Raw genomic sequence first — 14,034 nt, 5'->3', positions numbered from 1 at the left:
TCTTTGTCCAGCTGACAGGTACATGGTTGTAGATAGGATCAGTAAGGAAGTCCTCTCAAGTCCTAACCTATCCGCAACGTGCTTAATAGACCAGGCTCATATATCAACATCACTTCAGAATTCACATAGACCGCATCTACTTAAGCTTCCTCAAACCATAAGAAGACCCAGACGAATTATCCGCCACAGGCTTCCCACCCTCCTCAGCAGGCCAGTCCACATTGCGAACAGACGCCTTCTGACGCATCGATCGATACTTCTGTAGGAGTCGCCTATACCCAAACAGAAGACCAGCAGCAATAACCGCGGCCGCAACACACCCAACGACAATACCAGCAATAGCACCCCCGGAGAGCTTCGACCCGCCGGAACCGCCACTGCTAGTACTATCGCCGCTCGAGTCCGACGAGGCAGCGTCCGAGCCATTGCCCGACGTTGCATCGTTATCGTCCTCATCTGTCGCGGTGAACTCATCCGCTGTGACATTGAAGCAGGGTACCTGATACGTGAACTTGCTGGCGGCAACGTATGTGACGTCCGCGCAGGCATAGTACGTTTCGTTCTTATGATCTTCCATATCTGAGGTATACCTGATCTGGAAGGTAGCGTTCATCCCTGCTTCAGTGTCAACTCCGGGGTTTGACACCGGGTAGCACATGTGGCCTGGGTCGATGTCGCTGATGCGCCTCTCTGAGACGAGGGTCTCGAAGTCATTGTTGCTTGTTGGGTCTGGATTGTTAACACAAGAAAGCAAATGTATGAGCAGTGGAAGACATACTGTTCCTGTGAGAAACGGCGATTTGCACATTCCAAGACTCATCCTGGACCACGAGGGCTAGTTGGCCGTTGACTGGAGATCTGGTTAGCATGTACTTGTTTAATGATTTATGAAGTCTTACCTAGAGGAAATTCAGTTCTATTTTCAACACCTTCCTTCGAGCCGCAGGGTGCGTTATTATCGTATGCTGCGCCCCAGGTGCGGTCTGACGGCCACATGAACGCCACAGGGCCCATCTCTGTGGCGGCTTCCTCGCCATGGGGATCTGCCTGCACGAAAGCAGACAACGCCGTCAACAGCACAAGATAACCTTTCATCTTGATAGAGTGAGTGAGGATAAAGAGAGGAATAACTGGCGACTGAGAGAGATGGCGATGTGACGGAAACTTCCCGGAGGGTGCCGGTGTTATAAACCTGCCGTATAACACCCCTCGGCAAATGCCCTGCAGAGTGCCAGCATTTGATGTAACATGTCGGCTACGGCCGATGGATACTGGTCCGTGGGAATGCTCCCACCGACAAAGAACTAGAGCGCCTAGCGAGTCATTGGGGTGTGACGAGGAAGAGATTTCTCGGCTCGCAGGTGCATCGTGCTCATGCCACCGTAAAGCCTGGGAGGAGTCGTCCAATTGCAGATCCGGAAGGCAAGCGAGGAGGGATCCTGGAGCTGCGCCAAGCGGTATAGATTAAACTAAGAGGAAGAACCGGTGGACATGAGTGGATGGCAGTGGGGGGAGGAGGCCGATATTCGGATTATCAATCTGATAAGATGTAGAGTGGGGCGAAGCTGTCCAATTAAACCCCACCGCGGGCTTTGATGCTTCTCGCCAGCGACGAAATGTTGTATTCTGGCTTGGTGGCACTGAGACACCGATATTGAGCTAATAAACATGCTCCGATGTTTCCATTAGCGGCGAGTCGAGACCCGACGGGGGTAGGCGAGTTCCCCTTTGCCGGCCAAAGAGAGCTATAAAAGCGGCCTGCTCTCAGGTACATCGACATCTTCACTCCTAGTTAATTCTCCGATACTCTGCAGTGTCCTTTCGAAATTATCAATTCATTCCATCATGAAATTTATCGCTGTTTCTATTGCTTGCATCCTCGCTGGTGCTAGTGCATTCGAGTACCCTGAATTCGTGCCCTTGCACAAGCGTCAGGAACCCGGGACTCCTGCCTACGAATGCCATGCCAATTGCGGTGAGTAATTTCCATACACAAAGGATAATGGAAAGGTGATCTAATACATGGTTTTATAAAGGCGGCATCATCACTGACGCCCGTTCCGACGGGTACTGCGACAAAAGCGACTTCAAGACCAAGCTGAGCGACTGCCTGGACTGCGCTCTCGAGTTCGATATCTGGAAGTACTACGGCAACTCCGTCTCCTCGGCTGCTGAGGAATGTGGACTTGACGCGACCCCGGTCGAGGGCTCATCGAGCTCGTCTAGCTCTGCGTCTGCCTCGGAGACTGCTACTGCTACTGAGACTAGCTCTCAGACCGAGCCAAGCAATACTCCCACTGAGTCTTCGACGGAGTCGACTTCGGCTTCTGAGGAGACTACCGACTCGAGCACCACTGTGAGCTCCACCCCTGTGATCCCTACAGTGATTACTCCTACTGCGACGACGACCCCGGGAAGCTCGGTAAGCTTCTCTGCACATGTTCCGACTGAGTAACAACCTGCTAACTGATACCCCTCAGTCCTCGAGCAGCCCCACCCCTGACCCCGAGTTTACCGGTGCTGCTGCGCTGAACAAACCTGCTGGAATGGTCGTGGGAGGCCTCATTGGCTCCTTCATGGCGGCCCTTATGTAGGAAGCCGTTGTACTTGTACGTAGTATGGTAGAGGGACACTGTATGGATGGAGCATTGTTGGTTACTTTGATTACCTGTTAATCGGTCTCTGTACCTACGTCATAATAATACACTCTCTTAGAGTAGTTAACTGATTGTGTTGTCCATTCGATACGCTGGCATAAATCAGCCCCCAAAGCAATAGGATTGTCATTTAACCGTATTAAATACAATTGGCAACAGTAGAGCTACCTCGCAATTTAGTATACCCCCAGAGGAGTTCGGCGAACAATCCTTGTTGGCGATAAATGACGTAGCGATGTCTTCCAAAGGGCGCACCTCGTATTCAGCCCATCGTGGCCAGTAACATCTGCATCCACCCCACTGACCGTGAATAACCGACCGCTATACAGAAAATGGTTAAGCAGCAATATCGACTTACGCGTCTAGATCAGTTCGTCTTGGCACCAGCTTAAGAGCCACCTTACCCCCGTTGAAGATGTAGGACGCAGTATCCGTACACCGTATAAGCCAGAGACAACATGTCAACACAGCAGACTTCCGACATCGTCATTATTGGAGCCGGCATATTCGGTTCTGCCCTGGCCTATTTCCTTTCTTCTTCCAATGGTGGAAAGAAGATAACAGTCGTCGAGCGATCGATTTCCCAGCTCACCGGCTCAACAGGCTACGCACCGGGTTTCGTGGGCCAGTTCAACGAGTCAGAAGTACTCACCCGCCTTGCCATCGACAGCGTGAGAGAGTATTCCAAGGTCCCTGGGGGGTTTGACCATGTCGGCGGCCTCGAAGTCGCGACAAGCAATGCCGGAGTCGAGAATCTCAAATGGCGACAGGAAACTGCCAAGGCAAGAGGACTCAAAGCAGAGTTGATTTCTGCCCGAAGAGCAGCAGAGATAGCGCCTGATCTCGTGAAGGATGAGTATGTTTCGGCGCTACATTTTCCAGCAGATGGGACGGCGAACCCGGCGGTCGTCACCGCGTTCTTTCAGTCCGAAGCTCGGGATAGAGGCGTGCAGTTCCTGGAAGCCGACGTTACAGAGATTCGTCGAGACAGTGACACCGTGACAGGAGTTATGACTTCAAAGGGGTTCATCGAAGCGCCGACAGTTGTCCTGGCTACTGGTATCTGGGCCAAATCTTTATGTGACTTTGATCTCCCCGTTCCGGTTATCCCAGTCGCGCACCCCTATATGTATGGGGAAATGCACGAGCCGAAGACGTATAAATCTCCTTTTGTGAGGTATCCAGAGCATCATGTTTATGTTCGAGACCATGGCACTTATTTCGGACTCGGCTCGTACGACCACATGCCCCGGGCTGCAAAGCCAGGAGACACTGCCATTGGAAACTGGGTTGACGAATTCGATACGGCATTGGATCGTGCGATGAAGCTGGTTCCTGAGAAGACGAACTTGCGGGTTAGGGAGAAATTTAATGGGATATTCTCCATGACGCCGGATAATATGCCGCTGGTTGGCGAGGTGCCGGAGGTGAAGGGGCTGTACATGGCGGCCGGGGTTTGGGTTACGCATGCCGCTGGGTCTGCGAGGTTCTTGACGAGCATCTTAAAAGATGAAGAGGTAGATGTGGCACTGCAGAGGGCTCTTGATCCGACGAGATTCAGGGGGCGGGATATGGAGAGTCTGCAGCGGGAGTCGCTGAATTGCTATAACAGCATATACTCCACCTATGAGAATTCCTAGATTATTGGAAGTATATGAAGCGGATTAATGAGACTGGATATTCTGTGAGATACATCCAAATGCGACAGGTTCCGTATACCAGCCCTTATCCATTACACCCAAAGCCACCCAGCATACAGTGCAAGCACAAGGCCAAAACCAGACATACACAGTGGCAATGCCGCAGTCACCTACTCGCCACATCCTTCTCCACATTGCTCGTCCTTCCCCAGGTTTAGTCCCCGGATGGGTCCAGCTCCAAGATATCGCTGTCACCTGCTCCATTTGAATCTCACCTGTTGGAGCGATGCCGATTGGGCAACAACGTGTCCCTAAAACCGCTTATCTCTATATTCCGAAACGATTTGCACACCTCCAAGGCATTGGGGTTGTAATCGCCAATCGGTAACTGGTGTCTTCCTTCCACGGGCCCACAGTAAATATGCCTCAGATACCAACCTTGCTAGCTGTGCCCTACTTTGTGCGGGTATTCTGCTTATCCGCCTCTGAGTGATAAGAAGATAGCGAGCAGTCGGTTTGGTAATAGATTTCGGCTCCCCTCGACAAACGATCTGACGTAAAAGGACTACACGAATCCGACATCATGGTTGGGAAAGAAGCGAACCCCGGTGACATTGAGCACCTCGAAAACGCAGAACATATGGCTTCCATATCTGGGAACATTGGGCCGGAGAAGGCCAAAACGGATAACGACAACTATAATCCTGCACTGGACGTCGAGCCTGGAAAGCTCACAGAGAATGACACTACCTATGATCCCGTCTTTGGTGAGGTGTCTGGGGATGGACCCAACTACCGCAGCGTAAGTCCGTCGCCTGCTGATGTCTACTCGAGTCTGATCTAATGTGAACAGGTCGGTTGGCTAGGAACTGTTGCGTTGATGATGAAGACACAGATTGGTCTCGGTGTTCTCTCTATCCCAGCTGTCTTTGACAAGGTAGGGGTGGTACCGGGCGTTATATTGCTCTTCGTCGTGGCCGGGATAGCAACGTGGACGAGTTATATGGTTGGAATATTCAAGCTGAATCACCGTGAAGTGTATGGAATGGATGATGCAGGTGGCTTGATGTTTGGACGAGTTGGACGTGAAGTCTTTGGACTGGCGTTTAGTCTATGTGAGTGCCCCAGCCAGCCGCCCTTTACACCATGGTCGTGAAGACTAATTTAGAAGACTGGATATTTGTTGCCGGCTCCGGTATCCTGGGTCTTTCCATCGGCTTGAATGCCGTCTCCTCTCACGGAACCTGCACTGCTGTCTTCGTCGTCGTTGCTGCCCTTGCTGGGTTTGTCTTTGCTAGCATTCGTACACTGGGGAGGATAAGCTGGATAGCCTGGATTGGTCTGGGCTGCATCGTTACATCTGGTTAGCATACCTATTGCATAGCTTAGGGCTTGACTCACATTATCCAGTCCTCGTCGTCACAATAGCTGTCGGTATACAAGGCGGACCCGCAACTGCACCCCCAGGCTGGTCCTCAGACTACAAAATCGTCAACCATCCCTCCTTCGCAGAGGGCGTATCCGCCGTGTCAACATTAATCTTCGCCTGCTCGGCCACGCCGGCATACTTTTCCCTCGCAGCAGAAATGCGAGACCCGCGGTACTTCACCCGCGCTCTCGTTGTGAGCCAGATCGGCTCGACTCTGCTGTATTTGGTCATCGGCGTCGTTGTTTACTACTACTGCGGGACCATGGTAGCTTCACCTGCCCTAGGTTCTGCGGGTGCTCTAATCAAGAGGGTCGCATACGGCCTCTCCCTACCAGGTCTAATCGCTACAACAACAATCGTGATCCATGTATGTCCCTCCCCTCCACTTATTAGATATCGCTGGTTAGATTCTGTGTCCTGACAAGTACAGCTCCCAAGCAAATACTTCTTCGTCCGCATCCTCCGCGGCTCAGCACATCTAACCTCCAACTCCCTAATCCACTGGACAACCTGGCTAGGCTGTACATTCAGCTGCACGGTCGTAGCATACGTAATCGCCAGCGGGATCCCGGTGTTCAACGACCTCGTCTCGCTTGTTGGTGCCTTGCTTGGTGCGTTCCTGGCATACCAGCCTACTGGGTGTATGTGGTTCTATGATAACTGGCACCGGCGGAAGAGTACGGATAGGCCGTGGTTGTGGATGTTAATGGCTGCCTGGGCGGGGTTTATTATTCTGGCTGGCAGCTTTATGACTGTTGCTGGGACTTATGGGTCCATTGTTGGGATTATGAAGTCGCTTAGTTCTGGGGGAGGGTCGAGGCCTTGGACTTGTGAGGATAATTCGAATTCGTAGATTAGTTTGAAGGGAAAGAGCGGTTTGGGAAGTGTTTTGAACTGGGCTTTATATAAAGGGTTATGGATGCATGCTTTTAGTTTGATTCTTGCGATAGCTGAGTATGAATACAGATGGACCTCCCTCTTTACCTACTCTTCTCAAGGTCTAGTTGGACATCATGTAGAATGTATTGACAGCTCGTAACGGCAATTGCTTTCGCTTCTGGCAGGAGTAGAATGATCTAGGAGCCAGGGTTTTGGAATATTTTGGAATGAGATTCTTACAATCCTCTAGGCTCGAGTAGATCGAGTAGATAATACCAAGATGTTATCAAGTACGAAAACAGATAACTATACTTCATTCTGGAAAAGCAAGACGACGACAGTTGATAAAGTTACTCCCCCTTGCACAACTCCCCCTTGGCCTTCCAAATCTCATACTCAAAGTCCGGCTGGAACTCAGTATACAGCGTTTCCTGGAATCATTAGCTTTAATAAAATTAATCAACACAGTAAAGAACATACCGGATCCGCATTCGCCTTCGCCGTAAACTCCGCAGCCTCCTTGCTAATAAACTTCTTCTCCAACCCGGCAGCCTCAACCTTCAGCTGCACCTCACAAGTCTTCTCAAGACAAGTAAACAGATAGGCAGCTTCATCCACCGTCCCACCCGTCGTGAGCAACCCATGATTCTGCAAGAACATAACCCGTCCCTTCTCCCCAAGCGCATCAGTAATCCTCCTCCCCTCCTCCTCCTCAATAACTACGCCCCCGAAGTCCGTATACACAGCCTGCGTCCCGTAGAAGTTGCACGAGTCCTGGTTGATGATATCAACAGGCCGGCCAAATGTAGACCATGCTTTGCCGTTCGGCGAGTGCATATGGCACGCAGCGTGGATGTCTGGCCGTGCGCGGTGGATGGCGCTGTGGATCACGAACCCGGCTGCGTTTATGGCGACCCTGTTCCCGCCGATGACCTGGCCTGCTTCGTTGATGTGCACCATGTCGCTGGCTTTTAGCATGCCGAAATGCTTGCCGAGGCTGTCCAAGTTAGCCCACTCATCCACTCCAGTTCGCTATACAATAAAAGCCAAGGGTAGTAGATTGTGGCTTACGGGTTAATCCAAAATGTATCCGGCTCAACCGGGTCACGGACGCTGATATGTCCACTTGTGCCCTCGGTGAAGCCCTTGCGCGCAAAGACTCTGAATGCCCCCGCCATGTGCTCGAGCTGCCACTGGCGCTTCTTGTAGGGGTCTGATATCTTGGGGATGCCGGGGAAGATGTATCCGCCTGTTGCGACGGCGAGGTTTTGGGTTGGGTAGCTGCCGTCATTCTTTTGCTGCTGCTGCTGCTGCTGTTGCTGCTCGTTGCGCTTTTCCTGTGAAGGAGTCTGCGTCTGCGCAACGGGCGTTGCTTCGATGGTCGTTGTAGTGGTAGACATCTTAGACGAGTATGCTTTGCGTTGTGTTGGATCAAGATAAGATAGAGCGATCCGGATACTATTAATCTCTCGCCCTAGTCATATGTTATACATGTCGAAACCAGTAAATGAGTAATGGAAGTGGCGTCGGAAGCTCTTGCTGCTGATTCTCGCTGTTGGCTGCCCGGCCTGTTGGAGAAAGGCGCTCTCGCCGTGGACTGCCTCGTTTAATGGCGATCCACTGTTATCGATCGGAGATATGATCTGTGCCCCGCGGCGTTGGTTTCCAAGCTCCGATTAAAAATCGGGAAGGCGATGCCGATGTGATGATGCGCTATGGAGAATTTACATTCGCCGGGCAGTGCTATCTGCTGTGGACAGTTTCCTGTTATTATCTTCAGGGAAGTCATTTCCAAACAGGATCAGGACTTCTCACATTAAGTCAATGTAGATTGCTAGAACTGATTAACCTGCAATTGGTAGATATCAAGTCTAATCCAACTTCATTCAAACAACAATACTTCATGACTATTCATACGGATTCCCCGGCTGAAACTTGGCCTCCCAAAGCCCCCTGCTCTCCTTAACCCTAACCTGCAACCCCTTCATAATGCTATAAACAATCCTCAAATTCGGCGCCGCCACACCAACCCGCTCCGCCTCCCTCAACGGCTCGCCCAGGATATTCTCAATCTCCATCAGATTCCCCTTCTCATAATCCTGGCACATACTCGGTTTAAACGCCGTATCGTTCGGATCCTGATGCAGAATCGCACCCGCCAGATCCTTCTCCGCAGGAAGCGTCACCCCACACGCCCTCGCGATTTCTCGCACCTCCCGCACAATAGGCAGGATCAGGTCGTCGATGACATGCACCGTCATGCGCATCCGCGGGGTATCCATCCCCAGAATCGTCGCGATGGGGTTCATGCTCCCATTATATGCGATCTTGCGCCAGCGCGTTGTCGCCACATCCGGCTCGTATATTATCTCCAACTCACCTCTGGGGTTGAATATGCGCACGTAGCGCTGCGCAGCCTCCTCTGCAACAGTGGCGGGGACACCTGGGCTCACGAATGCGCCGATCTTCTGGCACTCCTCGTCGTCGTGATAAACGCTTGCGGGCCCGGTGATTGTGGCCCCTGTGTAGACGACGCTGCTGATTAGCGGGTTTGTGGGGAAGCGCGCGATTAGGGGCTTCTCGATGTTGAGGCCGTTTTGGGACAGAACGATGGCTGTTTTGCCGGGGGTTACGGCGGGGGCGATGAGGTCGGAGACTGTGGGGGGTGCGTCTGGGATGTTTTTTGTTGTTACGACGATGTAGTCGAAGGGGGGGATATTCTCTTTCGAGACGTCGGGAACGGATTTGACGACTTTCTTGTATTAGTATGGGGGCTTTATAAGTGTAGGGTAGGGAGCAGTACTGGATGTTGGCCTCCACGCCTTGACCTGGCCGTACTGGACCGAGTCAATGTCGATTCCCTTCTTGACAGCAGCGTCGTAGTTTGATCGCATCACAGCAGTCACTTCAGCAGCGCCGCCTCGTTCGAGCGAGTACGCGGACACGGTGCCAATGCCGCCAGTGCCGACGATGAGGATTCTGCTCTTGTTGACGGTCATGATTCTGTCGAAATTAGAAGACGTTGACAGTGAAGAATTACAAGAATTATTAGAAAGAGGGATATCTTTCATATAGCTACAAAGAATTGGAGACCCCGCAGTGGCGTCGGTCTCGCTCCGGCCTTCCTGTTGCTTCGGAGTCGCCTGCCTGTTATACACGGGGAATGCATGAGCGAACTACACTACAAAGCTGTGACGCTGTCTACAATACTAGAAGAGAATTGTACATTATTAACTTAATCACTGTGTGAACCCTATCTACGGAGTACCTTATTATCTGCTCTACGTGTACGAGTGGTAACCCTACAATGCCACCCTTACGAGTCCGTATTCATGTCGTAATAAAGAAAAGAATAGAATTAATATACTATAAGAGTCTACAGTCTAGCAACAACCGGCCCATTAACATCCCTAACAACCTCCTCCGCAGCTCGCTCCCCACTCCTCACAGCCCCCTCCATATACCCCTTCCACTCGCCCGCCGTCTCCGTGCCCGCAAAATGCACATTCCCAGCCGGCGCCCTCAACGCATCACCACCCAGCGAGTCCAATACGCCAGGTGGAAGCGAAGTACAGGGACATCCAAACCCAGCAAACTCATCATTCGGCCATTCGTACGCCGTCATGCGCACGAACTGGCTTTCCGCATCGGCTCCGTATAACTTGCTGATCTGGGCTAGTAGGGTTTTCTCTCGTTCTGCGGTGGGGAGAGAAGCCCATGCCCGCCCTGGCTCTCCACCCATGAAGCATGTGAGGACGAACTTGTGGTCTTGGGGTATAGAGCTATCGCGGATAACGCCGGCAGGACCGATGAAGGATTGCGCGAGACCGCAGAACCCGCGATCGACCCAGAAGGGAGCCTTGAATTCCATCATTGCTTTGGTGTAGTATCCGTAGTACAGCGATTCAGACCACGCGCGTTTCACGGGTGGGAGGGGTGGATAGAATGAGATGTTCTTCAGGACCGGGCCGGGGACCGTGGTTATCACCTTCTGGGCTGAGTAGACGACGCCGGCTGCTTGGATTTTGATACTCCGACCGCTTTCCTGGATTATAGATTGGACAGGGCTGTTAAGACGAACGACACTATCAGGAAGAGAACCAGCGAGGCCCTTGGCAAAGGTCTGCGTTCCCCCACGGATTCGCAGATACTGTCCGCCGTCCTTCCGGTCAGAGCGCATCTGAAGCAGACCACCGCCTGATTTGCAGTAGTTGAGGAAGTAAAGTGCCGAGACATCGCTGGGTTCAAGACCGAGCATTGCGCGCGTCCACACCGTCGCCGTGGCCAGGGCTGTCTTGCTTGCGCCGCGAGAGCGAAGATACGCCTCGAATGTTAGAGCGTCCAGGCCGGTATCCTTGGGACGCCAGGTATCCAGGGCCTGGCAGTCTGCCTCACACATGTCTCTGATCTCGGCGACGTTTTTCTTCGTGGCTTCGTCGAACTGTAACCAGAGTTAACTTGATTCAGTTGGTATGAAGTGTGTTGACTTACGCTCGGCAACTCCCCATACGCAAACGGGGAGACATTTCCATCAGAGTCCTCGATAACCGCATTTCCCTGCGTATTCTGCACAATGAGCTCTGCGCCGTACCGCTTCGCCAATGCGTATATCTTGCTCTGGTTCGTATCGTTGATCCAGGCCGCGCCCACATCAATTACCCCGTTTCCATCGACTGTGGGCTGACTCCATGTCTTGCCGCCGACACGGTCTCGGGCTTCAAGGACAATACAAGAGAGACCGGCTCGAAGCACTTCATGCGCGGCCGTGAGACCTGCCAGACCGGCGCCGATGATCAAAACGTCAGCTGTCTCGGTTGCGGCCGGGAGAGCAGGAGGGATAGAAGGCTGTTCAGGAAGTGCAATAACGGCATCAATCTCAATCAGCCAGCTCGGGACAGCAAGTGCAGGAACAGGAACGAGAGTCTGTGCTGGCCGATGCTTGCCGAAGAAGCGCTGGATGGGGCGGGCGTGCTTGCGGTTGGCTACGTCGTAGTTGACGATGTAGACGTTGAGCTTTGCGATGTCTTTGATGTCGGCCCCCGCGGCGATAATCAGCTTTCGCAGGTTGAACAGGCACAGGTGGATTTGGGACTCGTAGTCCTCGGGGACGTGGCCGGAGTTGGTGCTCCCTGGCTGCCCGGAGATGTGCAGCACTTTTCCGCTGGAGATGGTTGCAGGGCCGTAGTAGAGGCCTGCGGTGTGTGAGAGATCGACTGTTTCGACTGTTTTGGGCATGATGAGTTGTGGTTGAGGATCTTGAGGGGAGTGGTGAAGAGAAGAGTGCACTGTGTGCTGATATGGTCTATACTTATTATCTGGAGTTGCCTTCCTGAACAGACACTCCAATACTCCAATATAACAAAGTATTCTCCAAATAAAACAACCCCGCCATGTGGGTCTCGCTCGGGGCTTCTCTATGAATTGACAGTCTCGCAGTGGCCTTCCTAAACCGTCTCGCATCTCGTCATTGGAGAATGAACACTATACAACGCGACCAAATATAGTCCGATTTATCCCAACACATTCCAATTGCAGTCTCCATTTCAATCAATCGAAGATGACCGACTCACCCAAACTAAACGACCCCTCGCTCTTTGTGGGCAAGAACTATGTCGGCGGCCACTGGATCGAGTCTGCATCGCGGAAAAGATTCGACGTCCACGGTATTTACACTCCTTCTTTTTCAGTATTGCATTTCTAATGGATTAGACCCCGCCAGTGGCTCTCTAATCGGAACATGCCCCGAATCAACCCCCCAAGATGCCGAACAAGCCATCCGCGCCGCCGCAGCAGCGTTGCCAGTCTGGCGCACTCGAACAGGCCGCGACCGCTCGCGCATCCTGCGAAAGTGGTACGAGCTCGTTATCCAGAATAAAGAGGACCTGGCGACACTCATCACCTGGGAGAACGGGAAGGCCAGGCCCGATGCCGCGGGGGAGGTGCTCTTTGCAGCGAGTTTCCTGGAGTGGTTTGCGGAGGAGGCGCCGAGGGTATACGGTGATGTTGTGCCGCACTCGCAGCCTGGGTTTAGGGTTTCGGTGCTCAAGGAGCCCGTAGGTGTTGTTGGGCTTATTACACCGTATGCACCCTTCCACCATAATAGCGTGGAGATGCTAACAGGGGTCTGTGTAGATGGAACTTCCCTGCGGCGATGATAACGCGCAAACTCGGGCCCGCGCTTGCAGCTGGCTGTACAGCGGTTGTGAAAACAGCAGGCGAGACACCCTTTACAGCGAATGCCTTGCTAATCCTCGGTGAAAGAGCCGGCGTACCAAAGGGCGTGATCAACAGTATCGCAGCCTTGGAGAATACACCTGTAATCGGGCAGACACTGTGCGCGTCGAACACCGTGCGCAAGATCTCATTCACGGGCTCGACTCGCGTGGGCAAGATCCTGATGAACCAGTCTAGTGATACGTTGAAGAAACTGAGTCTGGAGCTTGGAGGGAATGCGCCCTTCATTGTGTTTGACGATGCGGATTTGGATCTTGCGGTTGCGGGGGCCGTTGCGAGTAAGTTTAAGTCGTCGGGGCAGACTTGTGTTTGTTCGAATCGGATCTTTGTGCAAAAAGGGGTTTATAGTGAGTTTGTGAGGAGGTTGAAGGAGGTTGTGCAGGGATTCAGGGTTGGACCTGGGTTTGATAGTAGCACTACTCACGGGCCGCTTGTTATCGCTGGCGCTGCTGCGCGGGTAGAGTCTCTAATTGCAGATTCTGTCAAGGCAGGAGCTAAAGTAGAAGCTGGAGGAAGACGCCGGTCTGATCTTGGTACGTTAATTTAAGTTGGGTGTGGAGTTGATGCTAACACGTTCTTGTTCAGGACCCAATTTCGTCGAGCCCACGATCTTGACAAACGTCACCACAGACATGCGACTAATGGAGGAGGAGATATTCGGTCCTGTCGCGCCAATCCTTAGCTTCGAAGACGAGAGCCAGGTCGTGGACATCGCAAACAAGTGTGATGTCGGTCTAGCGTCTTATGTCTTCTCGCAGGACGTCAACCGTGTTGCGCGTGTTACAGACCTTCTGTCCTTTGGAATGGTTGCATTGAAAACTGGCGTTGTGTCAGATGCAGCAGCGCCGTGAGTCTTGTATTTGTCTCTTGTTTGATATTGCTAACAAATGCAGGTTTGGTGGTGTCAAGCACTCTGGCCTAGGCCGCGAGGGAAGCAAGTATGGCATTGAGGATTATTTGAACGTGAAGACGGTTATTACAGGGAATATCAATGTTGTTCATAGGGCGTCTCTGTAGGGGATAGTCTAGATGTTACAATTTGCCACAATTCATTTGCAACTGTTTCAATAGAATGAGCTTCCGGCGCCTTGATGGACCTCGCTCTGCCCTAACGCCAAACCTACTACCTATGCCAATATATGTCCACCTCTTTGGAGTACTCAATACACCGTTCTATTTGTTAATGGGGTTTGGG

At 52.3% G+C, this 14,034-nt stretch overlaps 8 protein-coding genes across 8 annotated transcripts; 4 read left to right on the top strand and 4 right to left on the bottom strand.

Annotated features, from left to right (window-relative positions):
- Nucleotides 1–136: 136 nt before the first annotated feature.
- On the bottom strand, nt 137–1,095 carry APUU_20283S (copper acquisition factor BIM1-like domain-containing protein; the record flags this gene model as incomplete). Its single annotated transcript, XM_041698906.1, has 3 exons — nt 137–729; nt 779–850; nt 900–1,095. 3 exons carry the CDS (start codon nt 1,093–1,095, stop codon nt 137–139), a joined length of 861 nt encoding a protein of 286 aa, XP_041552045.1.
- Nucleotides 1,096–1,845: 750 nt separating this feature from the next.
- APUU_20282A (uncharacterized protein) lies at nt 1,846–2,594 on the top strand (the record flags this gene model as incomplete). Its single annotated transcript, XM_041698905.1, has 3 exons — nt 1,846–1,975; nt 2,037–2,422; nt 2,481–2,594. The coding sequence occupies 3 exons, from the start codon at nt 1,846–1,848 to the stop codon at nt 2,592–2,594; spliced, it is 630 nt and encodes a 209-aa protein (XP_041552044.1).
- Nucleotides 2,595–3,115: 521 nt separating this feature from the next.
- On the top strand, nt 3,116–4,297 carry APUU_20281A (NAD(P)/FAD-dependent oxidoreductase; the record flags this gene model as incomplete). Its single annotated transcript, XM_041698904.1, has 1 exon — nt 3,116–4,297. The coding sequence occupies one exon, from the start codon at nt 3,116–3,118 to the stop codon at nt 4,295–4,297; it is 1,182 nt and encodes a 393-aa protein (XP_041552043.1).
- A 583-nt stretch (nt 4,298–4,880) lies between these two features.
- Nucleotides 4,881–6,579, top strand: APUU_20280A (uncharacterized protein; the record flags this gene model as incomplete). Its single annotated transcript, XM_041698903.1, has 5 exons — nt 4,881–5,099; nt 5,151–5,412; nt 5,469–5,660; nt 5,708–6,093; nt 6,157–6,579. 5 exons carry the CDS (start codon nt 4,881–4,883, stop codon nt 6,577–6,579), a joined length of 1,482 nt encoding a protein of 493 aa, XP_041552042.1.
- Nucleotides 6,580–6,955: 376 nt separating this feature from the next.
- Nucleotides 6,956–8,005, bottom strand: APUU_20279S (uncharacterized protein; the record flags this gene model as incomplete). Its single annotated transcript, XM_041698902.1, has 3 exons — nt 6,956–7,036; nt 7,086–7,602; nt 7,677–8,005. The coding sequence occupies 3 exons, from the start codon at nt 8,003–8,005 to the stop codon at nt 6,956–6,958; spliced, it is 927 nt and encodes a 308-aa protein (XP_041552041.1).
- A 507-nt stretch (nt 8,006–8,512) lies between these two features.
- Nucleotides 8,513–9,604, bottom strand: APUU_20278S (ketopantoate reductase family protein; the record flags this gene model as incomplete). Its single annotated transcript, XM_041698901.1, has 2 exons — nt 8,513–9,357; nt 9,409–9,604. 2 exons carry the CDS (start codon nt 9,602–9,604, stop codon nt 8,513–8,515), a joined length of 1,041 nt encoding a protein of 346 aa, XP_041552040.1.
- A 377-nt stretch (nt 9,605–9,981) lies between these two features.
- APUU_20277S (putative flavin-containing amine oxidase) lies at nt 9,982–11,840 on the bottom strand (the record flags this gene model as incomplete). Its single annotated transcript, XM_041698900.1, has 2 exons — nt 9,982–11,046; nt 11,097–11,840. 2 exons carry the CDS (start codon nt 11,838–11,840, stop codon nt 9,982–9,984), a joined length of 1,809 nt encoding a protein of 602 aa, XP_041552039.1.
- A 322-nt stretch (nt 11,841–12,162) lies between these two features.
- APUU_20276A (NAD-dependent succinate-semialdehyde dehydrogenase) lies at nt 12,163–13,856 on the top strand (the record flags this gene model as incomplete). Its single annotated transcript, XM_041698899.1, has 5 exons — nt 12,163–12,268; nt 12,315–12,684; nt 12,738–13,372; nt 13,425–13,686; nt 13,733–13,856. The coding sequence occupies 5 exons, from the start codon at nt 12,163–12,165 to the stop codon at nt 13,854–13,856; spliced, it is 1,497 nt and encodes a 498-aa protein (XP_041552038.1).
- Nucleotides 13,857–14,034: the final 178 nt, after the last annotated feature.

The sequence above is a fragment of the Aspergillus puulaauensis genome, chromosome 2 (genome assembly GCF_016861865.1).
Source record: "Aspergillus puulaauensis MK2 DNA, chromosome 2, nearly complete sequence".
Classification (NCBI taxonomy): domain Eukaryota; kingdom Fungi; phylum Ascomycota; class Eurotiomycetes; order Eurotiales; family Aspergillaceae; genus Aspergillus; species Aspergillus puulaauensis.
Note: the sequence above shows the minus strand (reverse complement) of the source record. Positions and strands in the feature narration are given on the sequence as shown.